The following is a 25,068-nucleotide window of genomic DNA, read 5'->3' on the forward strand; positions in this document are numbered from 1 at the left end:
TCAAGTCCTGCCACAAATTCTCTCAGGATTAGCCCTGGCCTTTGACTGGGTCACTCCAGAACATCCACCTTGTTGTCTCCAAATCCTTTCTGTGCAGCTTTGTGTTGTTAACTTGCCGAAGTTAAATGTTCTCCAAAGCAGATGGAAACTGCATTCATTTCACCTTTTCCATTTGCTGAGAAGCATCACCAAAGCATGACACTGCCACTGGCATGCTTCGTGCTGGAAATGGTGTGTTGGTGGCGATGTACATTTGCTGTCCACCGTTTTTTATTTTGTAGGAATCAGTTTTCACTTTGACATTAAGGGGATTTTTGTCCTGTTTTCTTTTTAGTCAAAAAAGCCATGATCAACAAAAATCTTTTTGTTGATCATGATTGATTTGCAAAAGCAGTAAAAATGGCCAAAACATCCGAGGGGTGGAATAATTTTCAGAGTCACTGTACAATTTGTACCTGTATGTACCAATCAGTAGACCAGGGGGATCTTTGTGGTAAATCTAACTTTTTTATATGCAGTCAGCCCTTTTTACTTTGCATTGGACAAATGTGTAGCAGAGACATGAGAGAATTAATTGGAGAAATCTTAAAAAAAAAAAAAACTGCACATCTGGTGGGTTTTTTCTCCTGGCTGCTGCTGTTTGTGAGGGGTGGCTTACAGAATGCAGGAAGAAAAGAAAAGTGCGAGAGAAAAGTGGGCAGGAAGCGGTGGAGCGATAAAGCTCAACTGGAAAGGAGAGATGGTTTGAAAGAAGAGGATGGCTGGAAAGATAAAAGAGGGATGTGAGGGGGGGAAGAGCTTTTAGAAAGGCTCAGTTCACTGTCGGTGGAGGCCACCTGCTCCTCCAAGCGCTACCGGCTGGAGCATCACAGAATGGAGCAGGGAGAGCTTGAGTCTCTAAGATGGGCAGGTTTGTTCTTGTCAGCTGGTTCTCCCTCCATCGGATGATCAGAGTGTTTGCTGTGCTACTGAAAAAAACCCTGACAGTAAATTTTTAGATGTACATTTCAGTAGCAACAATATAGTCCCCAGATTATATGTTGAAAACAAATTCATATAATTCTTTTCAGATTCTTATCTGTATCAACCTTTGCCATGTTTCCTGTTTTTCTTTTTACATCTATAACCTTTTTATGTTTTAGTCCATCAGAGGAAATAGAAACACTAAAGTAAATACTCTGACAAAAGCTGGAAAGGTTCAAGAGATAGTAACAGCCAGCACCCAGAGGTACTGTCTTACAGCTGCTTTGTCTTTTACCTGCTGGGTATTAAGTGTTGTACCTTCAATTTTGATTGACATATCTTTTTGCACAAAAATGTGGTTGCCTATCAGAATTTCTTACAAAGAAGCTGTAGGACTGAATTAATTTCTCCTATTCTGCTTGAAGCCACATACTAGTAGTCAGTTTTTTAAAAAGCTAAAGTGAAAACAACCACTCTTTAAATAAGAGCTCTCACATAAGAAGAAACATCTGGGTCATGAAGTTTCTGTGTTGACAGCGTTTCTTTTTTTCTTGTGCAAATCTGCTGGGATAACAGGAGTAGGCGGCCTAAAATGTAGACATCTTTATAAATTAATCTGCATGGATATGTTATTTACCAGCGAGTCAAAGCCGGCACAGAAAGCATCCCACCGAAACTAAACAGAGAGTCAATTGATATTTCTTGTTTTAAAGCTTTTCAATTGGTTTTACCCTTTACCAGTGCAAATCTTTATCTTATGATTTTAATCAGTGTGCTTCCAGGGGGAAACGGATGGCGGTCCCCATCCGACCAAACAGAGAAGCAACACACACTGGTCTTTTACTGGTGCCACTTAAGAACAGGAAGAGCGGTTTCACTGCAGTGTCCAATCCTGGTCTGCTCTGTGCCGTCACTGTAAACAGATTCATAATGGTATATTGGCTGACCCTACTATATCAGCAGTTCCAGCTATGGAAGGAAAAAAAAACTGGAATTGTTTCCTTGCTAATGTCATGGCCTCATTTAGCCTGCTTATTGGTCTCTCTGGCAAAGCAACCTGGCGGTGACAGTGACATATAGCATACGGCCCATAATCTTTTCATAGTGTCATCTTTTGGCAGCCATTACCTCTAACAGCAATATATTCATATCAGATTAGTGTTTTTTTCCCTTTCTTTTACTGCCAGTTCATTTGTGTTTGTCAAACAAATCAAGAAACTTTAGACCTTAATAAACCTCATAGATTTTCTTGTTTTTCGACAAACACTTCCTTAAAACACTTGAAAACCGAATGGGTGTAATAACACTTTACAACTACCTGATGGTTAGACAACTTAAATAACAGATTATAAAACAATAAATATATTTATTGTTGAGTTCATCTGTCTAATTATTCAATAATTTAGCAGCAAAAAAGGACATTTGAATTGAGAATGTTGCTGTCTTGGTCGATTATATGGTTTTTGATTAAAATGCAAATATATGCGATTAGTCACAGACCCTGCAATTAACGTGATTCAAAATTTTAATCGAGTCTCACCACTAGATTAAAACCATGATATACATTACTACTTGCAACTGGCCTTCTCCTGTTATATTCATGAAGCATCTCCCTATTTAGGTCTGTCATTTGAAGAGTGTTATTATGGCTCCAGGTGTCGCATCACATGCCTGAAGAGAATCTATGGAGCAGGAGTCTACCAGCAGCTTGATTAGAAACTTTGTTGAGAGAAAATGTTGTAATTGCATAGTACTTATAGATGGTATTTTGTGAGAATGGCATGCACAAAGACAACAATACTGGCATAAGGATTCATTGCTAGGCAACAGGGATGGTAATTCTCTGCAGCATCCAATTAAACTACCTCTGTGTTGAAGTGGCTTGTTGATTGTCTGACTAATATCACAGGGGTGGAGGGAGAAGAGAACAGATTTGCCACCTAACAAGGCTGGCCAAGAAGAACAGTTGCTTGTTCATGAATTATGTTTACATTTTGCAGGGTACTGTAGCAGAAATTCTAGTTTTGCTTGTCATCACGCGTAAGGATATTGCGTGAGTTTTAAACTCACCAGCAACCACAGTAGTAATGTCTGAAATATACTGCTTAGCTTTTTCTGGTAAACTTCCTAAATATATTTCTCAGCCCCTTTAGCTCAGTAATCCCAGGGAAACTCTTCTGTGATTCCTCATTTTGCAACTTTATGCTATCAAAAGAAGTTCAAAACTGGGAGGCTAATCCCTAATTCAAATTTCAACACACACTTTAATTTTTAAAGATTCTTCCTCCAGGACTGATCCGACAAAACAACTATTATGTATATTTTTTTTCCCATTATATTATGCAAGTTTATTTTAGATTGGAAATCCTGTGTGCTTTCAGAACAGGGAGTTGAGATTACAGAACCAAGGGCAGTGGCTTGCAACTCACAGCGTTCATCTGAGCAATATGTCTGAGGGGAATTTGCTAAATGGTTGAGCTTTTTAACTTCAATGTGTTAAATATATCCTAAGTTGTGTATTTTCTTTAATAAGAATCTTTACGCTCTTGGGAAATCAATTTGATTAGGATTCAGAGGACACAGATGGGATAAGTGGTTTGAATACATAATATTGACACAAGTACAGATCTATCACTGCATTTGTAACGAAAACTAGATCCTTCTTAACAGAAAATGCTAACTACTCCCCATCATAAAATGCTTTGCAGTAATAGTAATAGTCTAACTTTCCAGGTTGTTTTGCTTTTTCTGAATTGTGGAGAATCTTGAGCATTGCTAGCCTGGTGGGCTTTTAGTGTTTTACTTCAGCCTTCACGTCAAAACCTGTTAAAACGTTTGTCTCATTTTTTTCTATTTCTAAAGATTTTCTTTCAATTTCACACATCCTGTATCTCGCAAAAATTCATTTTTTCTTTTTGAATACTTATAATATTAACTGTAAACTGTCCAGAGCCCACAATTTCAGAGTTTTGCCTTTTGCAATTGGGTTAGAAATGAACATCAAGATATATGAACACTGTTGTTTGCTAACTGAGTCAGAATTGTCCAAACTCACATCTCAAATGATTAGATTTTCTTCTTCCAGATCTAATCCTTAGCATATTAGAAATACTACTACTACTATAAGAAAAAGAAGGGAAACAATAATATTTTTCTACTGCTAAAACAGTGGAATATATTCATTGTAATGTCATAGTCTCCTTTGGTGTTCCACAAGGTTCAGAGCTCGGTCCAGTTTTAAACATCCTGTAAATGCTCTTGTTGAGTGATGTCATTAGGAAACACCGCGTAAATTTCACTGATAACTAATGCAATCAAGATTTATTCATCCATTATACCAGGTGATTCCAACAACTTCCTTAGCTTATAGGGAAGGAAGTGGAGTTTCCCATGAACCCCAACTAATCTGAGGTTGCTGTTGTCTGTCCATAAAAGCGCCAGGACTCAGTAGCCATCCATATTCTTACACTGGTGAGAATGTGGCTGCAGTATGTGGCAGGCTAAAATATCTCAAAGGTTGGGCATTAAAACTGTGTATTAACATTTAGCAACTTGGGTGGATTTTTGCTTTTTTTTTTAATCATAATTAGTAACTTACTTGTGTTTCATTTACAATTTTGTTGTTTTAGATATATTTTCTTGAATAATGCACTGTATGCAAGGTCATTTTACCAAAATGAGTGAACCATCATGGCTTTGTACTGGACACTGCTTTTGATGGCAATAGTCAGCGATACTTAAGGTGCTCAGATTTGTGAATCCACACCACATTCTATGATTCTGTCTATGAACTGAACTGATATGAATTTGTTACCGTAGCTTCTGAGAGGAGTTTCTATTTATGCAGATGTGTTCAGCATATAGGAAGTGTCATGAGCAAAATAGGATAGCAAATGTGTGTGTGTGTGCGTGTGCGTGTGTGTGTGTGTGTGTGCGGGTGTGTGTGTGTGTGTGTGTGTGTGCGTGGGGGTGGGTGTGTGTGTGTGTGTGTGTGTGTGTGCGTGTGCGTGCGTGTGTGTGTGTGTGCGAGCGGGTGAGTGTGTGTGCGTGTCTGTGCGTGTGTTTTGGGCATAATCCTCCCTATAGCTACTGCACCTACGTTGTTCCCTGTAATGGTTTTAGAAGATTAGCTCTTCCGGGAATAGCATTGCTCCATTCTGTGCGTGTGTGTTTTTCCATGTTTGTGAATGAGCCGTTTTGATGGATCGGGGTGGAAGACACAATGTGGAGTAGGGCAACATATTGGCTTAGAGACGGATTTATTCTGCGGAGCTCAACACTTTGTTCTTGGCCTGGATTCAGTATTTTATCAGTTTGTGTGTGTGTGGTGGGTGTGCATATCAAAATCAACATCAGGGTGTTGGGGACAGTTTAATAATGGTGTTGCTCAAGCTTGTGTGGGATTTGTTGGGCTGTTATAGCTATTGAAGCTTACATAATTATGTTTGCATGGATTTATATCTGTGTGTATGGGTGTAATGTGGAGTGTATCTGTTTAACAGCATTCATTCTTTATTGTTGTACCACAGTAACAAGCAGGGATAATCAGAATTAGCAGTTCTGAGTTTTTAGCTCCTCCTAACACACATAAGTGTTTGTTATAAAATGATTTTATAGATTTATAGCTTTAATGAACAGGAGAAAGAATCTTTTTTTTTTTTTTTTTTTTTTTTTGGTCTTTGACCTGCTGATCAGTGGTCAGGGCTGATGAAGAAACATTTGGCTGACTGGTTTGATGTTTTGGCTGCAGAATTTAAATAGTGTCCATACTGGGAAGGTTTTAAAATCAAAATAAAATGTTTGGGATTGCTCTATAATTATTTATCATGCGGAATATGCTGATCTATGTTTTTAAGTGCAACTTTCTGAAGCTTTCTTTAGACTGTTTGGAAGCTGGTGACTCTGTTCTCGCATCCATTCTGTTAAAATGCCAAACTTTACAGCAAATGTAAAAAATCCACCTTTAACCTGTTACAGTACATAAAATTATAAATATTTTTGGTTTTGATATTTTTTTTTTTTTTAGTTGTGTTGGGCCACAGTTGTTAGTACTTTTACAACACAGCAAGAAGGACCAAAGTCCAAATCCCACCTATGGCTTTTCTATGGGGAGTTTTCCTTTAGGTATTTTTTAAGTTATGACTCCACATCACCCTAAATTATGCGTATTTGGCTAACTGGCCACTCTAAATTTGATCACAATCCGTCATGGCTGAATGTATGCCTCTTTGTTGCCTCGTGTCTTATGATGTGTTCAGGATGTATCCTTTATTTTACAGATTGATTGCAGATGATAGACATCCGCCACCTTGTGATCCTGCAAATAAGCCAGGTTTAGAAAAAGGATGAATATTTTTTATGTTCCTTTCATAACTTTAATCCTTCTATTAACATTTTAATTAAAACATTTCAACAGTTCACTGAAATTCATTAAGCAATAAATTTCTGTCTAGCCAGCCAACTTATAAGTGGCTAAAGCTTAGAACCCTTATTAGTATTAGCTGTTTGAAAAAATAAATAAATAAATAAAACAGCACACCTGTTTTAATTTTTGGGTTTTAACATTTAAATCATGGAAATTGTTTATATTACTAACAATAAATCGAAGTGAAAAAATTGACTGGTTCAATGAAAATAATCCAGTAATGGTGTCACTGTAATAACCTTGCAAAACTGATCATAAAAAAATGATCAGTTTTTTTTAATTTTGTACTGTGTTTCTAATTCACATCACAGGGCCTCGGGGGTCACGATCATGATTGAAAGCCTAGTCACCTAAAGACGTTACTCTTGCTGTGACAGGTGTCTCGAGGGTCAGTCTGCAAACTGAACAGCTATAACTCTGTCTGGGCAAGGAGAAACACACAAAACTGTGTGTGTGCGCGCGTGTTAAATTGTTTGAGTAATGTGTATTTTCTCTGGGCGAACGGACGATTTTTGGTAATTGTTCTAAAGTAATCTTGCCCCTGAGAATTATCCACATTGTGTCACTTCTTAACCACGAATCTCATTTGTTCTCCTGAGGATTTATGAAATAGATAAACACACATTTATGGAAAATAGTGAAGAGAAAGGATTGTTGTTGCGCAACACCCCTCCACCCCCCTTCTGTCTACTTCCACTTCTCAGAGGAGGGAGATGTGCTACCAGCTCTCCATCTAATGGGTGAATTGAGTTTCCTAAATCTGCTGGGACTTTACCCTGTCCAGAACTGAAGTAAACTCTGTTTAAGCTGGCRTCGAGAAAGACTAGCCTGGTTTCTGACRACCTCCATCCAGATGTCCCACCCTTTTTCACCCTGTGAATTAGCCAGATTGAGAAGCCTGCAACCAACTTTCACAGAGCAAACCTGTTAACGGTCGCTCTTTCTCTTTATTACAACTTGCACTTGTTACTGAACCAGGTTAGTTTTAGTGACTCGGGCGAGTCCCAAGGGTGTTGTTTTAGTTTTGGCTAAAAGCAACCTATTAAACATTTTCCACTTTTTCTTCCCAGAATCAAACTTCATAGCTATTTTATAACCATCAAAGAACTTTAAGGTGACTCATTAATTGAATGTCCACAATATCTTTTATATTTTCTTAATGCTAATTATTTTATTAGTAAGGCAATTTTGCAAGGGTCAGTACAGCTTAAATCAGTAGCAGAAATAATCAAATAAGTAAAATCAATAATCTAGCCTATCTTTCCCTAATGCTGACACTGTGTACTAAAAAAGGGAAACTTTGAGAAAGACGGACTGAGTTTGACATCTTGAACCCCAGAACTGGCCTGATGTTGAAGAAGGTGTTGCAACAGCAGGAGGCTCCCAGTACAGGAAGAGTACTGACTTAGAGCGGCAGGTCTCGGRCCTCAGGGTRACTTCCTCATGCGYGTAGCGGTMCTCAGCTTCTTGTCTTGCAGCTCTGTAGCTCCCTTCTCCTCGTCTCACGATCTTCCTGGTCCCACGGAAGGAACACACCAGTTCTTCCTCTTTGCCTTTGTTCTTTGCCTTGGTCTTTGTCTTTGGGGGTCTAAACCCAGCTGTTGAGAGAAGTGCGATTTGAAGCCACATGTTGCGGGGCTAACGGGTTGGTCCCCATGTGCAGAACAGTCTTCGGCTCTTTGGCCCCGGCTCTTCTTCAGCTGCAGAGTTCTTTGTCCATCTCGATCTTGGCTCGAAGCTGCCTGAAGGATCCAACCAAAGATTCCTCTTGTGCACCCACCTTTCACCTACCATCTACCTCCAACACAACATCAGAGACCTTTAATTACAGTTACACATTTTACACCATTTCAAGTTCAATGTCAAAATCACATTTATAACCTTTTTGTGTCTCTGGGTTAGCATTCATTTATAATATTATACCCATAACTTATTAGTTACTCTTATTATAATCACAATGTGAGTTATTACAGACATTTCTGAAAAGAAACCAAGAATAATCCATTATTCTAATTATTTGATACCAAGTTACAGTTACTTGTTTCACCTGTAAGTACTTCGATAAGTGTAAGAGTAAGTGTAAATATTCTTATAATTAAACCAACATCAACCATTGGTTAAACCAGTATTAATTATTGGTTTAATCATAAGTTATTATTATTATTAATTTAAGTATTTTACTCTGGGTCTATATCCAATTACTCAAAATGTTTAGATTATATTCTTTAAACCTTTAATGCTTTGAAATAAGGAGTAGTCTGAACTATTTTTATATTGATACAGGCTGGAAACTTTCTTCCTCTTTCTTCAGGAAACCTGCTCTTCCTGTTCCATGACTCTCTTTCTGCCTGACTATGATTTTTTATGATTAAATAGAAAAAAGTAGAATTAAAGCAAAGTTTGCAGGACACAATAACAATACACACAACCAACAGTACAGTCTGACTCTACTGTTGGGTCTTGATGTCACCTGTGTAGTAATTTTCAAAGATAACTTTATTCATTCTTACTATTAAACTAAAATCTCCAGCATGGGGAAGTGGGATGAGCTCGACTTTTCTCGACAGGATGCATATTCTTTTTTCCACATAAAGATCTGAAAAGTATACAATGGATTTGTATTCAGCTTCTCTTAGTTTATATTTTGTAGAGACTGAGATTTTTATTTGTCTTTGTCACAATGGCTTCTGTTCAGTTGGACTGAGTTGAGAGTTTGTATAAGTATACATTTTTCAACTTTTGCCACTGATTATTAAGCATTTTTAGCTCAGGACTTTGACTGAACCATTCTAACACAGGGATATTCCTGGATATAAGCCAAATCATTATGTCTGACTTTCTTCTTCTGACTCCTCCATCAAGTCAGCTTTAAAGTTTACGACTACTAGTTGTCCTGCCAACAGGATCCAGCTGAGCTCTGGATCTATGCAGCTCCTCCAGAGTTACCATTGGTCTCTTTGCTTCTTCTCTGCATAATCCCTCCCTTTACCTATTATCTCTTGGCAAGTTTTTACATCACCCATTCCATGTTCGGATGACAGCATTCGTTGTTCTTTCAAAGAGCTTGAATACGTTTGTAAGACACTGCTTTCCTTCGGCTAGAATAACAGGCAGCAGTTATTGATTATTTGGACTCTATTTGCATATCTTCTGGCCAAGTTTGCCAGTGAGGGAACCCTGGTTTCGGTTGGACAAATCTGTTTTCTCAGCTGACAGCTGTGACATTTCCCTCAGAATGCCAAAGGCTCCCCTCCGTCCAGCTGAGGGATGACCCAGTCGAGGGGTTAAAGACGAAGGGAACAAATCGATACAGATAAACACTGAGGTCTTGACTGATAAGCTGCAGGATGTCTTTTAGCTTAACTATGAACAAATATACACAAGATACAAGAGTCACAAGAGCAACCGAACGCACACACACGCTGTGGTTTAATACATTTTATTTTGCTTCATTATTGTCAACATCATTCAAAGTCCATCTCAAACACAAAGAAGACATCTTTCCTGCAGACCCATAAATAAAGCAATTTGATCATTTGGCTGGATGGCCTTCCTTGAGCTCGTTTTGAAACCGCCCTGCAGGGATGAACCACACGTGTGCGTGTATGCGTGTGTGTGTTGCTGCTGTGGCATTTACTATATCCCTTTGACAGCCAAGGCAGAATAGGAGTCACAGCTTGTTTGCTGGGTAACAGGCTAACAAATAAGCCTCTCAGGGGCAGTAGAGACATGAAGTAAAGGATTGGCTCTGTGCCTCGCGCCTTCCCATCACTTCACATCATTTTCTTTACCTCCGTTTCTCTTTTCCTACGTTTCAGCTGGACTTTCTGTTCTGTTCCTACTCTCGTCTTGTTTTAAGATAATACACTTTTTCTTTGAAAAAAAAAGTACTGCTTTTTTTGTTTTTTTTTACCCCAGACAAAGGCAAACATACACCTAATGGTCTTCGTCTTCTTGTGTCGCCGAGTGAGGCAACGGCGTACATGCACAAAAACACGACGCATATCAGTTAATACAGCAGGTGGAGTGCAGGCTGTCAGATCTTCTTTACACGCTGCCTGAACAAACCAGAGAGCTGCTGCCGGAGCTGGAAGGTGTTTTATAGGTCCAAGATGGAGATGTTATCCTCATGTTCTTTGCTTTGTAACCTGTCTGTGTAAAATAAAAAAGTAGGACTTAGTTCTGATTTTTGAGTGGAAAAGGTACTTTGAGTACCGAATTTATGTTTTGATATTGGAAATCCCCCCCAAAAATCAGATAATTTAACTCAAAACTAAAGAAATGGATGCTGCTACTTGAAAAATGAGTAGATGTGTAGTTTTTTTCTATCAAGTTCTAGTTTTACTTATCTAGGTAAGAGTTGTTCTAAAATAGAAACCGGCAGACAAAAAAATGAGTTCACTCATTAAAGGAGTCACACAGTGATTCTATTCTGATGTATAGGCTCTGCACCAAACCGCACTGCGCTATCATAGTTTGGCTTCTGTTACTTTCTTTTCTGCTCTCCTTCATCTCTGCAACTATCCAAACATCCTCAGTGTTTTACAACCACTTTAAAACTCACTTTAACTACTCAACAAAATACATCCAACTTTTAAAAAATAGAGTTCCTTTACTATATTGACAAAGTACATACTATTTCTTTCTTGTCTCTTAATCTGTCTGTGTTTTTTTATTTTTTAATCCAAATGGGATGTTGGCACAACACTTGGATCTGTCTGCACCAGCAAAGGTGTTTTATAAGATCAGGCTGAAGCTGAACCTAAGATGACTAACAACAAACCTGCAGACTGACTTTTGTGTGTTGCTCTGAACACAACACTGCACATCATAGCTGAGCTAAACTTAGATTGGATTTGGATATATATATGTTAGATTTATGTATGATTAACTCCAAGAAGGGCTTTGACTGGATTGATAGGATAAGTTGTTTGTTAAGATATCAACAGCCCAGAAGAAGAATGGAATCAAGTGAACTACTTGCACTCAAAGCAACGATGTGTGGATGACCTTGGAGTGATGTCTCACACCTATCAATGAATACACAATAAGCTGTAACAAGTAGATACAGCTTATTGTATCTACTTACATGTTGGTCATCTGGACTGAGATCAATAGTACAGTGGACGCATATCACAACATTTCTGATATGCGTAGGATTTAAGGAAAGACATTGGAGGATGTGGAAGTTTTTAAAAAACCTTCCCATCAATAGATAGTTGCCGATGTGAAGAACGGAGCCAGAAAGGCATGGAAAACCTTCAACCTTGAAGGACTTGTCACCATGAGCAAGTTTTACAGTTTTATTTGAACACCGACATAAACTATACTCTCCTTTTTTGAGCAGTTATTTGCAGTACAATTGTCAAAGCCATAAAGAGATTGCAAACCTTTACAACTGTTTGAAAAACAAGATGAGGAACACTGACCACTGAAACAGAAACAGCCAAGTGTGAAAGAAGATATCCTTAAGAGAAGCTGACGATGGATCAGCCATGCTCTGCTGATAAGATTTGGATGCAGATGTCAAAAGTCTGAGCTGAACCAGCCGGAAAGAAATACAGATGGCTGAAGATCGCTGGTCAGCGGTCTTTGCTCCAAGGGAGCCAGCAAATGATTTTAATAAGTGTAGTAAAGTAGATAGCTGATGTTATCATTTGTAATAAGAACATAACAGGTGATCATCAAAACCCCCCAGTGTGGACTTGGCTCTGAGGTCTTTCTAGGTTATTTGCTACATTCATTAAAAAGTGCTCTTCATTGTGAATCCAATTAGGACTAACTCAGGAAGAGAGAGAGAGAATCTGAATCCAAGTGTCTCTCCCTGAAAAGTTTGTCATAGTCTGAATTTAGACATTAGAGATTTTCTATTTTCAGATAATTTGGGACAATATTTGTGTCAACACTCTGTCCATTGCCTTTATGGGAATGGATGATATTTACAAATATGTTTTTAGCTGATATATTTACATTATTTCCGGTGAAGATTAATAACTTTAAGAAGACAGAGAGAAGTTTTGGAGCTAGTCTTCAACATGATAGCCTGACTTGATTGTACACATGCACTGAATGCCAATTATCTGGAATTTGCATAGATAGCTAGACTGATATTGGTGCAGCATCTTTCAAATAAATGTGCATCTAACTTTAAACCCTACATGGTTGATATTGTATCAACAAAGGCTGCACGATATTAGAAAATCTTGAGGAGGCGATAATATTGATAAACTTTACCATGACGATATCGGGTGCGGTATATACTTGTTTTCTTCTTTCCTCCCCTTCTAATCTGTACTTCTTATTCTGAACGTTATTGTCTTTTGTGTAGTGTGAGTTTTGTTGCCCTGTCTTACTGGCAAAATGTTGCATTTGCTACTAAATTGCTACTTGAAAACTTGTAAAATATAGTAATTAACAATTAGTGCACTCCAAACATTAAATGAATGTCATATGAATATAGAAATGACTGCTCTCGATACTCTTGATTTTGCAGTCTTGGTATCAGCATTGTTACACTGTGCTGAACATGATGGAAACCAGATTTGGTAGCTCTAAAATCTAAGGAAACTTCTAAATGATTTGCTTTCTCTGCCAATAAGGCAGACCCTTTTTGTGCTCATGTTCTCAGTATTTTAAACTCATAATGTTCTTTTTTTTTTCATTTTGTTTTGTTACCATGTTTTAGAGACTTAGAAATCAATCAGCTTGAGAAAACCCATAATTGTGCCCTTCAAGGGTCAACAGCAAATCTATAGAGAGTTTGTGACATTTATTGTTTTTATGGGTCCAAAACATATCAACATTACGTTTTCTCACAGACTTTTCAAAGTTACAGTTTTTCTAGTCAGACAAAGGGAACCCAGCAAACATGAGTTAATGGAAATGTTTTGCATTAAAAATAAACATGGTTTGTCTCAAACACAAACTGTTTGTCAGAGAGTAAGTACCAACTTTGACCTTATAGATAATTATGTTGTGAAACTTTAACCTGAGTAACAGCTAAATGTGATTAAAGTCTGATGCCCTTCCTCCTGTCCTGAAGCTACACTTCACAACATGCCACATGCACAACAAGCATGGTATGTTATTTCAGAACAAGCTTACAGTCTGAGATACTTAAATCACAATCATGACCATGTTGTAATCAGTATTCTCCCTGATTACTGACAGAATTTACCCTCTTCTGCTTATGTGCCATATTTGTTAGGCGACACGGTTACCACATTTGCCTTTTTGTGTTCTGGTCCATTTGCAAAAACCATCACATGTCCGCTGCTTACCTCTCAGAAAGCATCATAGCACCTTTTGAGGTTGCAAATAAAGCGACGATGCAGTGGCAAGTGGGGAGGATGATGTGAAAGTGAGTCAAAGCAAGCAGATGGTGCACACTCATGTCTGCTGCCATCTATCTTCCCAGAGTCAGAGTTCACCCTCTCTGCTGTGGCTCAGAATCCTCCGAGCGTCGCCCTATCTGTTTATACACAGGCTAATAGGACGGCCGGTCTTCATCCCCGTACGGCACCTCGGCATAATTTAATACTGGAACATAATGCCGCTCCAGTCAAACACTCAACTGAGGCCTTCAAATTGCCTCCAATCCCCTTAACAAATCTGCAGAGGCTATGAATAATTTGAGGGCCTGCTCATCTCTTCTGTCTTCCGTTCTTCTCGCTTCTCCTCCTCCTCTTCAGATTAAACCTGAATCAAATAGCTTGATTTTGCTTTTAGTTTTATTTTTGTAATTACACAGTCCCAGACAATTTACCAGACTGACCTTGTTCAGCTTCAAAGATATTAAGCAGAAGTAACATTTGGAAGAAGTACCCAGAATGAATACAGAGTAAAATCCTGACTGCCTGAGTGGAAGCAAAAGTAGACCTGTTGTCACAATAAGAAATTTTGATAAATAGTCCCAGAAGTTATTGTGATTATGATAATATTGTCATTTTGAGGCTATTTTCAGGTAATGTGATGATAATGCAAGAACACGTTCTCAAAGATTGGTAAACTTTAAAGTCTAATAAAGATTTAAAACTGAATTTTGAAGACATTTTAAGTATTCAAAATGAATAAAACAACAGAAACAACAAATAAAATGAATTACGGAGTCTGTGCAAACAAAGTCATCCTTCAAATAAAAGGGCTAATTGAGACCAAAGCACCAGACTGAAGACTTTAGTTATCCAGTTTTTGGTAGAAAAGAGAAAAACAATAAATAATGCAAATGGAAATTACTGAGCTTGTTTTAATTTATCATGTGATTTACAGATTTGTTGCTTATTGTAATAGGCCTTGGAAAAAAATCTTTTCACTTTATTTCTCCTATTATTGCTGACTTTTAATTACCAAGTAATCAAGTAATTTTTCAAGTACAAGCTGCAGTTTTCAGACGCGGAAATGAGATCTAGAGCCTGTTGAAGGAGTTTTTGTCTGGATTTGACCTAAAGAAGAGTGGAACCTTTGTGCTGCACAGGGCCATTTTCCCAGCAGCGTGTGCCTCAGTTTACCTCGCGGAGCTGTTTGTTTTAGAAATACTTTGAGCTGTGTCAGTCGGGGCTTTTAAAACCCTGCTATTAGGAACAGACACACTTGCAATTATTCCGTTAGCGTGAAAAGACTGGCTGATTGTCAGTGATTGGCTGGATCACAACCTGATGACAAAGGAACTCGCAGATCCACACACAGACATTTAAATAATGTGCTGAAATCAGCCACGCCGTGCGGGGGTGGGCGTTTGTGTATTTGTGCGGGCGCCTCATCGTGAGCACGTTCATGTGGGTGTGAAGGCAGGAATGTTCAAGTGCCGTTGTGATGGAGGGACAATTTTAGCACCGTCACAAAAGCTGGAGTCAGCGTGCGAGCCCAGGCAATAATAAAGTGATTATACATTACCTTCTGTTGCGAAAGAGTCGCCTTTTGATTCTAGTGAGCTGCTTTTTTAAGGTCCAGATCTACCTCAAACCACGTGTTGCTTTCTGTAGGTGTCTCTCCCAGTCTTCTTTGTGGGTTTTTAATACTGTTGTTGTGTCTTCAGACGTCACAGGTAGCATATCTCCCATTTCTCAGCAACATGACATTTTACTTACAGCTCTGAGTCCCTGCAGCGGTTATGCAAGCCCAGCTTCCCACACACAAACACATTTATATACTTCAATTATATATGCATCCTTCCAGAGTGGTGGAGGATGACAGCTCCATTAGCTTGTGCTTTAAATGCATGTATTTACTCAATCTGCAAAGAGCCAAGTCAGTACTGTTGAGCTGGTTCAGGACTTAATTTTTGGAAACTTTGCGGGGGTTTTTTATGGATAATTTATAGATTGCATAAAACCAACAAATGAATTGAATTTATAGATAGTTTGGAACAGTTGAGTGTGCAAGTTTTTAAGAATCACAGGAAAAGGGAAAATGTTGACTCCAAAGTAAAGTGGAGTGATATTTACTTGTGAAGGCATAGTAACATAGCAACAAGAATTTAGAAAGACAGTTTTTAGTGATTTTAGACAGAACATGTCTAATCATTGTGTATGAATGGAGATGTTGAAAAGTGAGGGGAAAAAAGCTTTTTCTCAGTGAGCAAAGTAGAAAACCGATAGCTTCACAAAAGTGGCATCTGGATTGAGTGATCTCGTTTATTTACTGTCTAAAAACCTCAAGTGCCTTAAAAACGTTTTTAGTCATTTTACACAAGAACATGTCTAATCATTGTGTTTAGTTACAGCAAAGTGGGTTTAAATAAAGCTTTATCTCGGCCAGAGAAACAGAAAATGAACAACTTCATAAAATTGTTGTCTCCATTGAATGTTCAAGTTTGATCACATGATCATTGAGTAATGATTTAAAAATTTAAGTTTTTAAATTGGCTTACATTTTTTTAAATTTAAGTTGATTTAAAAAGGATGCTTTATCATTTTCAAGAATGGTAACGGCATAATAATGCAAGCACACATTCTCAAATGTTCAGTAGATTTTAAAGTCTATTGATCTTTAACACTGGAACTGAAAGACATGCTAACTATCCAAAATAAAAACAAAACAACAGAAACAGCAGATATAATTAATTACAAAGTGTCAACAGTGTAAGCTAAATAGTCCTGAAAAAAGGGGGCTATAGTTGAGAGCTAAGCCCCAGACTGAAGACTTTTGTCATCAAGTTTTAGCTAGAAAGAGAGAAACGATAAATCTTGCAAATTGAAATTATTAATATCGTTTTAATTTATAATGAGTTTAATTGATTTATTGCTGTACACATGAACTCCTACCATTAGGTTATTATTCGTCTTTCTCAGATGGTACCAACACTGGTCTGTCAAAATTTTATGATTGACTTTCATTCTTTTTGTTCCATTTATTGACTTGCAGAGCAAAGAGTGAAAATAATATTAAAACATATTCCTCTGAGTTCAATATAAGACCTGCACATATATCAGGCCGTCTCCTTGTCTTGTTCAATTTGATGAAATTGTATTTATAGCATACCAAATAATTTCAAAAGTAATGACATTATATGAAACTTTACGTTGAAGATATGTGAAGTCTCAATTGTGCTATGAAGAAAAACCTTCCATCATGCCGCTATTTAATCTCAAGTTGGATAAAACAACAAGTTTGCCTTTATATAAAAAGAATATGACTCAACCAGAGCCACTGTAGCTCTGTCTGACTTTAATGTGGCTTTTAGGAGTTTCACCGCTTTACCAGGTGCTGGGTTAATTGTTTTTACAATAATCTGGCTTTCTTATTACTAAAGACAATAACATCCAGCGCCCTGTTCTTGTTATTCTACAGCACATAATATCAATATAATTTAAAAACAGACACTAATTGGATTCTTTTTTTTATCAGTAAATTGAAGGTAATTGCTCTTTAGTGGGAGTCGATTTGAATATTGAACCCGACAAACAACACAAGCCCAATTTACCAAGACACTCATGCTAATTCAGAAACGGTTTGTGAAATTAAACCATGTTAGCATATCCTAAAGAAATGAGAATATTACAAGGAGGACTCTGTCTTTCTGTCCTTATTTATGTGATGTATCTTAATTTGAAAAAGTAAAACTGTGTTGCATTGAACAATAGTGGCACCACTTAGGTTTTGTATTAAAGGGGCCATATTATGTGTTTTCCAGGCACGTTGTGCCATTTTATAGCAGAATCAAGTAACAAAATGAACTTCAGTTGTTATAAAAAATCCTGTATATATCCATAATGACTCAAAATAAATTTTTCTTCCTGATTTAACATCTTGAAATTGGGTCTCTTGCTCTTTCTGAAACTCTGCCTTCAGGAAGTCATCACATCACTTATCTGTTAACCCTTTAATAAAAATTTTAGCTGTAGCTCGCATAATGAGGTCAGAAGATGCACAGTCCCACCAGGTGTTTGTTAATTGCTGATGGCTAGTCTGAAGGAGTTAAGGGGGTGGAATTGCAGGTGGGGCCTCCTCTGTGAGGCAGAAGCTCAGAATCTTGGAACTTGCAGCTCCAAGGAGGAGCTTTGTCCTCGAAGGTAGAGCTAGGACTACTTGGATGTTTTACACAGCTAAATGGTTGCCATGAATATTAAAGGATTTCTCAAACATGCATGAAAAAAATCAAAGTAACACTCAATGTATGTTTTTGTCAAGGGAATAACATTATAACATGATGTAAAGCTCAAAAATGTCAATTTTTCATAATACTGCTCCTTTAATTTGCACTTTATGGGTTTATTATAGATTGAACTAATGAAGGAAGACTTGAAGAACAAAAGTTAAAAAGGTCTTTCATTCGGGCTCAACAGCAGATTTTTTTTCTGGAGATCTGTCTGTGCTTATCTCTCTTTTAACACCGATCGGTGGGGAGGCGGAGGACCTGCTCCACAGTCACAGCAATAAGAGTTTGCAAAATGGAGATCTCTGTATGCATCGCTCTGCTCCAACACGCTCCTCTCACTGAATCAGCAGACTCACGGCTAATCAGCCAATCCCGGCTGGATTCTGTCTAAGAGGCCTGATTGGCTGATTAACTAAGCTCATCAAAATGCCACCCGTAGCGGCCGCAGGACGCACACAGCAACGAGGAGAAGGACAAACACACAGCCAGCGTTTTAGTGTGAACCCTACGCTCTGTGTGTAATGCATGCATGAATTGGTTACTTGCTTTGTTTATGTAAAATGTTCTGAGTTCATGTTCACAACTTGTTTGAAGTTTAAAGTGAATTCTGGGTTTTAACGGTTGTAAAACAAAAAAAAACAAAAAAAGAAGAGGCATTTAGTTTGAGGCTGTGGTAACAACAATCAAATATGAAAATATGAAAATCTGATTTCTGAAATCTGAAAATCTGATTTCTGAAATCTGAAAATCTTCACTAATCTGAAAATCTGAAAATCTTTACTAATAAATCACCAAAATTGGTTGTTGGGATGCTGAGGTTTTAGGATGAATGTAACTATGTCGCTATATACCTGACTCTAAGATGTTTTAGATGTTTCTGTTGCTTAGGAAACTCTCTAATCCAGGGGTCCCCAAACTACGGCCCGTGGGCCGGATCCGGCCCGCCTCCACATTTGGTCTTAGCTCAGGGCTCCCGTTAGTCATTATCGTGAGTTAAAATTTTCACGAAAGTAAAATGTTCGTTTTTGTGGCGCTTCTGTTATTTTGAAGGGATATATAAACGTTACCATAGCGACCAGAGTCAGAGTGTTTGGGCAGTGGTCGAGAGGAGATGAGTAGAGCTTGTGAGTCTTAAGTCTGGTTTAGACGGCAAGATTTAAGAATTGTCGGCCGATTCTCCAAACCTCTGTGACCACAGAGCTGATAAAAGTACAACAGGTTCTATCGGTTTCTGTGTCCAAGGCAGGAGCAACACGAACCGATTCCAGTCACGAACATCCCGATTCCAGAGGATAATTCAGTAAAACCCCCAACATAGCGGGAATTTAGAATAACCAAACACGGATGACAATGTAGAAGCAATAGTGATAGTTTGTGGACTCATTTTAAGAGATAAAAGATGTAAAAAAAAGAATAGGCGGTGGATGAAAGACGACGGTAAGCAGCCGCTCTATTTGCTGCAYTATGATTTGGAGGTGACTATGTTTTTTCATAGTTAACATTTTTAACTGAATAAACATAATAATGACCTTTAGATTTAATAATAAACATTTTCACATATCATCTCCGATATCCACCGGACTCTCAGTTGCGCAATATGTCAGCCGTTCTCGTTCTCTACAGGTCGTATTCTCGTTCCAAGTCAGGGAAAACCCCACAGGCTGCGATAAAAGGGCCAAGACAACCCAAATAGGGCATATTCCGTATTTAGTGGGAACACCAACATGCAGAAGCCTTATCTGACTGTTCATCTCCCCTTCTTCCCCCCGGGCCGCAACAAAATTCCCAAGTCTTGATCGGTCCGCGGTCATAAAAAGGTTGGGGACCACTGATTTAGCACATGCTAGTAGCAGACACGAAGGATCAGCACTTTTACTGTTACAGTTACTGTTCGGAAATTACCGTAATCAGTTCTGTTAAATCTAAACTTGGCAACTTTTTCTTTTTCGACCCTAATAAATGTGATATTCAATTGACCTGTTATGACTAAATTTTTGGGTGTCCGCCCCCCTCTGCTGCTGCTGCATCGTTGTGGAAAACCTGGAGCGGCAGAGATATCTGCGGCTTATATGTGTATGTTTACTGATTAAAAAAAAAAAATTGGAGGTTGTGGCTTATAGTCCGGTGCGGCTCATAGTTCGGAAAATACAGACTATAATCCTTCCTGGATCTTTTCTGTGAAGAACCCAGAGAAGGTTGTTTGATTGTGCTTTCTGGAAAACAATACATTTTTAAATTTAGGCACTCCTGCAATCGTCACACTTTTTCTGTTACAAACTGACTCCGGCCCCCAACCAGAGAAGGGAAAAGTTATGTGGCCCTCACAGGAAAAAGTTTGGGGACCTCTGCTCTATTCAGACTCTGGGCCTGATGGTGATTGAATTCTGAGGTATTTTTGGGCCCAAGTAATAAATTAAAAGCCCCCTGATTAAGTTCTTTGTCTGTGTGAGGATGGAGGTGACTCACGAGTCTTGTGGAATATTAGTCCTATAGTCAAGTTTTTTTGTATAACACATTTCAGCAACAAGGCAGTTTAATGTGTTTTACACAATAAAAACATAAGAAAAAAACAATTATAAAACAAGCAATAAACATCATCAAACGCCATCATCAAAATCATTAAGCAAATATACATTAAACATGTTGCTCACTGTTCTAGTTATTATGAATCAAAGGGAACTATAAACAGGTGGGTTTTTCGCCATGATTGTTTTGGCAGTTATGCCGTTTTCTGAAAGTTTGTTCCAGTTTTGAGGTGGCAAGAAGCTGAATGCTGCTTCTCCATGTCTGGTTCTGGGGATGCAAAGGAGAACCAGAACCAGAAGACTTGAGAGGACTGGAAGGTTGATGGAACAGTAGATCTTTAAAGGGGCAGTATTATGTATTTTCCAGGCACATAGTGCCAGTTTATAGCACAATTAAGTAACTATGTTGCCTTCATTTGTTATGAAAATGGCTATACGTATTAAATATGACTCAAAAAAAATGTGACTTTGTAAATTAACACCTACAAATTGGGCCTCTGACTCTTTTTAAAAACTCCTACTCTTTCTGACACATCTGCCTTCAGGAAGTCCTCGCAATGTCGCACCACTATTAACCATTTAACAACTTTTTTTTTTTTTTTTACCAGCTTTTCACTGAGAAGGAGCTTGTATGATGAGCTCAACAGATGCCCAGTTCCACCAGGTGTTTGCTGGCTAGTCTGAAGGAGTTGAATGGATTAGTCGCACGTGAGGCATTTTGTACAGCTGAATAGTTACGACAGGAGATTAAATGATTTCTCTTAATGAGTGCATCAAGGCAACACTCATGTATGCTTTTGATGAGGGAATAACATTATAACATGATGAAAGTAGATTTTATACAATACTGTCCTTTTAATGCATTTTGGTACTATGCCATTCAACGATTTCTAAACTAAAGGAAGTATTTTAAAGTCTATTCTTTAGTTATAGAATGATGTGGGTCTATAGTTTCACACATCATTCCTAACCAATCCCACCGCTGTGCTTTAAACTCGCTTCTGGCGACAGCATGTGCGTTGGAGGCAATCACTCGATGTAAAATGTCTGTCGTTGCCACGTTCATTATGCAGGACCTCCACTGTTCCCCTCACTAATGCAACAACCTTTCCTACTTTCCCTGTTCCCAATCCATTATCACTCAGATTTGTTTTTTCTTCTATGCAGAGCTCTGAAACGCGTCGAGCCCAGCTCTGCTCTGAGGCAGATCAATGGCGATATTTATTTCATGTCCAATTATTGGGGCAGAGCCACAGAACGCGGCGATTAAAGTAATCGTCGTCTCGCAGAGAAGCACACAGAAAACCGCTTTAAAAGTGCAGCCTGCAGCTCGAAGCTTCAAGCACAGGCAATATGAGTACAAGTGCAGGGTTATAAGATTCCAATAGCGAAAGCTACAGGCATTACCAGGGGGCGAAGACCTGAGAAAGCTCAGAGAAATCCTGTTGCTCTGAGCACCATATTTTCTCCATAATATGTTTTTTTCACCCTTTTCTTCACCTGGTTTTCCCTCTGACTGCTCAAAGAAGCTAATTCATTGTGGAATCTTTAATAGATTTTCATACAAAAACATACTACAGATTACTGTGTTACAGTTCATACTTGTATTATTTCTGATGTGACATTGCTCAAATATGAAGCAGATTTTCTTTTTTTTACCTAATCTGAAACGTTTACCGTCAATATTTGAAATTACACAGTTCCTTTCTCTGATTGGCTGTGCTAAGTACTAGAACTTCACTTTTGTCCTCACTGATCTGAAAGTTTTCTGTCATCCATATTAAATTTAAAAGTTCATCAGCAGGTTCTGTGAATCATCAGATGACACTGCAATTGCCAGCATTTTCATTTATTCTCGACACACATTAAAAATGTTGCAGTTTATACTAATGGAACTCATACAATAGATGTTTTGGTGCATCTACAAGTTTTAGAAAAAAATAAATCTAATGGTATTAGTCTATAAACACAAAAGAGTCGATGTACAAAAAAAAAAAATGTACTGAATTTATTTGTGTACATCAGTTAATATCAATTATACCAAAAATATTTCTCGGCAAAGTTGATTCAACATGATTTGTCTTTTGATCAGTCTTTGTTTCTCCTGTGCAAGTTTAACAGTGAATAAATAAAATAAATGGAATTTCCATCAGCTAAATTAAGTCAGAGAAAACTGCTTTCTTTTTTTTTTCAGCCTGCAGTCATTTCTGCATTTAGTTTGTTTTTATTCAGTTTGCAGAATGTGGGTGTGAAGTTCTGACTTATTTAGTTGACTCTCTCCTCCTCGGTTACAGCAATAATTGGAGGGGAAAATAACTTAGTTTTATATGCAGGTTTTGATTGCAATTTTTCTAGTTTTTCTACTGTAGCAAAGCTCTCATATGTGCTTTACCCTGGGCTTGATCACGCTGTCATTTCAACAATTTTATTTGAAGAATAATTACCAAATGGAAAAACAATATCCCTTCTAATAACATGCCTTCTCTTTTCTCTCGCCTTTGTTTCCTACAACAGATTTGTTCCTGACAACTGAAGATGGGAACTTTGAGACTTGGCTAAATAAGGTAACAAATGTCTATTATCTTACCTGATTTACAGATATAGATAATTTTATGAGGCCCGTTGACCCAGATGAATATATCTAAAATAAGCAGGAAAATGTGTAAACGCGTTGGTCTTGTAGCATTCAAGTAAAAACAATTAAAACTATTGCATATAAAGTGGAATAAATATTGTCAGTTCAGATTCAAAGTTCAGCAGTTTGTTTTAAATTATGTGTGAAGATACCCAGCTTTATTTTTAGAAGCCTCAATAATCGACTTTCTACTTATCTGATACTTTAGCATACACAGGTTTATCTTCAGCTAAGTCACTGCTTATGGAAACTCTATTTAAATTTTGCAGCAACGATCCAATAATAGCATTACTTAATGTCATGCTACACAATGCAGACCCTCTGTCTGCTCTGACGAAGATTTATCCACCTCTGCATGTTAAATGCTCGGAGGAACTTGAATTGATAACACGTTAACATACTTTTTGAATCATTTGACTAAGGGGGTGTTTACACGACAACGATCCAACAAAAACGGAAGTTTTGTTCCGTTTTTGTTGGATCGTTTACACGATAACGTTCTAATTACGATCTGTGTTTACACAGTAACGGTACACATTGAAAACATGTAATGCTCTCGCTGCGCCTAGTTGGTGCTAGGTTCTATGAAACTTTGAAAGTGCGCATGTGTTTAAAAAAAAGTTGTACTTGAAGGCATGTGGATTCGCGTTTCCCCATCAGGTACCGTTCTCCCATAGATTGGGAGAAAACACGCATTGTGTGCGTCTGATTAGGGCGCATGCAGTTGGAAAAAGTGGGATAACTTTGCCGAAAAACCTTGTTTGAGCTTTCACGGTATCTGTAGCGGGCCCCGAAGTGTAAGCTGTTTATTGTTTTTACCTTGGAATGGCCAACAGTCTGTTATTCCTATATCAATTTSATAAAATAGGAGTTCCCGCACKTCCCATATCCGTGTCCTCTGTTACCTTTTTCAGCAGTTAAAACAGTTTTATCCGTTGCTAACAAGTCGTAACCTGTTTTTCCGAGCCGCCTTCAAACGCAACATGAAAGCTGAGACGCTTGCGCTGGGTTTACACCTGACGCAGCGAAGGAGACCTACTGCTGCTGCTGCTGCGCAGGTGTGTGTTAGAATCATGGCAGCAAACCAGCAAAACGCAAATAACTGCAGTTTTTCCCCCCAAACTAACCGACTGAGTTGAGTAAAGCTGTTGGATGCAGGTGATGATAGCTAAAAGATGACTAGCTAATATCAATACAGGACGTTAAGCTTGTTAACAAATAGCCTGTAGGCCACTGATGTTGTCATCTATGTTCAGCTACGTAGACTCATTTTGCCCCCCAAAATGAGTCAATGCCCCCCTGTTAAACTCGTCTGGAGTCAGGGCTGGTCCATAGTTCTCTAGATAAGAGCGCTGAACAAGCAGCCGTGTATTTTGCTATCTGGGCGGTGCGCAGCGGTGAAGAGACGCTGAGGGAACCGTATCTGATGGGGAAACAGTAACACCAGCATTATGAGTAGTTTCTTCTTCTTCTGTGGATTGTAGGAAGCAGCTATGTTTTGCGTCATACTATGCATGAGCTGGGGATTCTCTGGAAGAAAAGATCCGTTTTCTAGGTTTACACGACAACGGAAAACGGTACGTTTCAGAAACATCGCACTCTGGAACCCGTTTTCAATCTGTGCTGTTGTYAGAGAAAACATTYGGTGGTTTCGTGTAAATGCGCACTACAAACGCAACAAAACTCTTCCGTTTTCCCCCAAAATTGTTGTCGTGTAAACGGGGCCCTAAATTGACTCACCAACATACACACTTTCAACACGACTGGACTTTATGTTCTGCAACATACAATTAAATTTTTGCACGTTTAGAAAATCCAAAATATGTTTGCAGATACACCAACATGGTAAGATGTAAAATAATACACCTTGAGCTTTGGGTAAGAACAAAACTATTATTACAAAATTTAACTGGCTACAATGTAT

At 38.3% G+C, this 25,068-nt stretch overlaps 1 protein-coding gene across 1 annotated transcript in view; it reads left to right on the forward strand.

The window, feature by feature from the left end:
- The window catches only part of itfg1 (integrin alpha FG-GAP repeat containing 1), a 181,060-nt gene that overhangs the window by 6,780 nt on the left and 149,212 nt on the right, over positions 1 to 25,068 (forward strand). Inside the window, exon 7 of the mRNA XM_008404870.2 lies at positions 23,024 to 23,073. Coding sequence (XP_008403092.1) covers positions 23,024 to 23,073 — 50 coding nt within the window. The remainder of the gene's footprint in view (positions 1 to 23,023; positions 23,074 to 25,068) is intronic.

Source organism: Poecilia reticulata, linkage group LG3, assembly GCF_000633615.1.
Source record: "Poecilia reticulata strain Guanapo linkage group LG3, Guppy_female_1.0+MT, whole genome shotgun sequence".
Classification (NCBI taxonomy): Eukaryota; Metazoa; Chordata; class Actinopteri; order Cyprinodontiformes; family Poeciliidae; genus Poecilia; species Poecilia reticulata.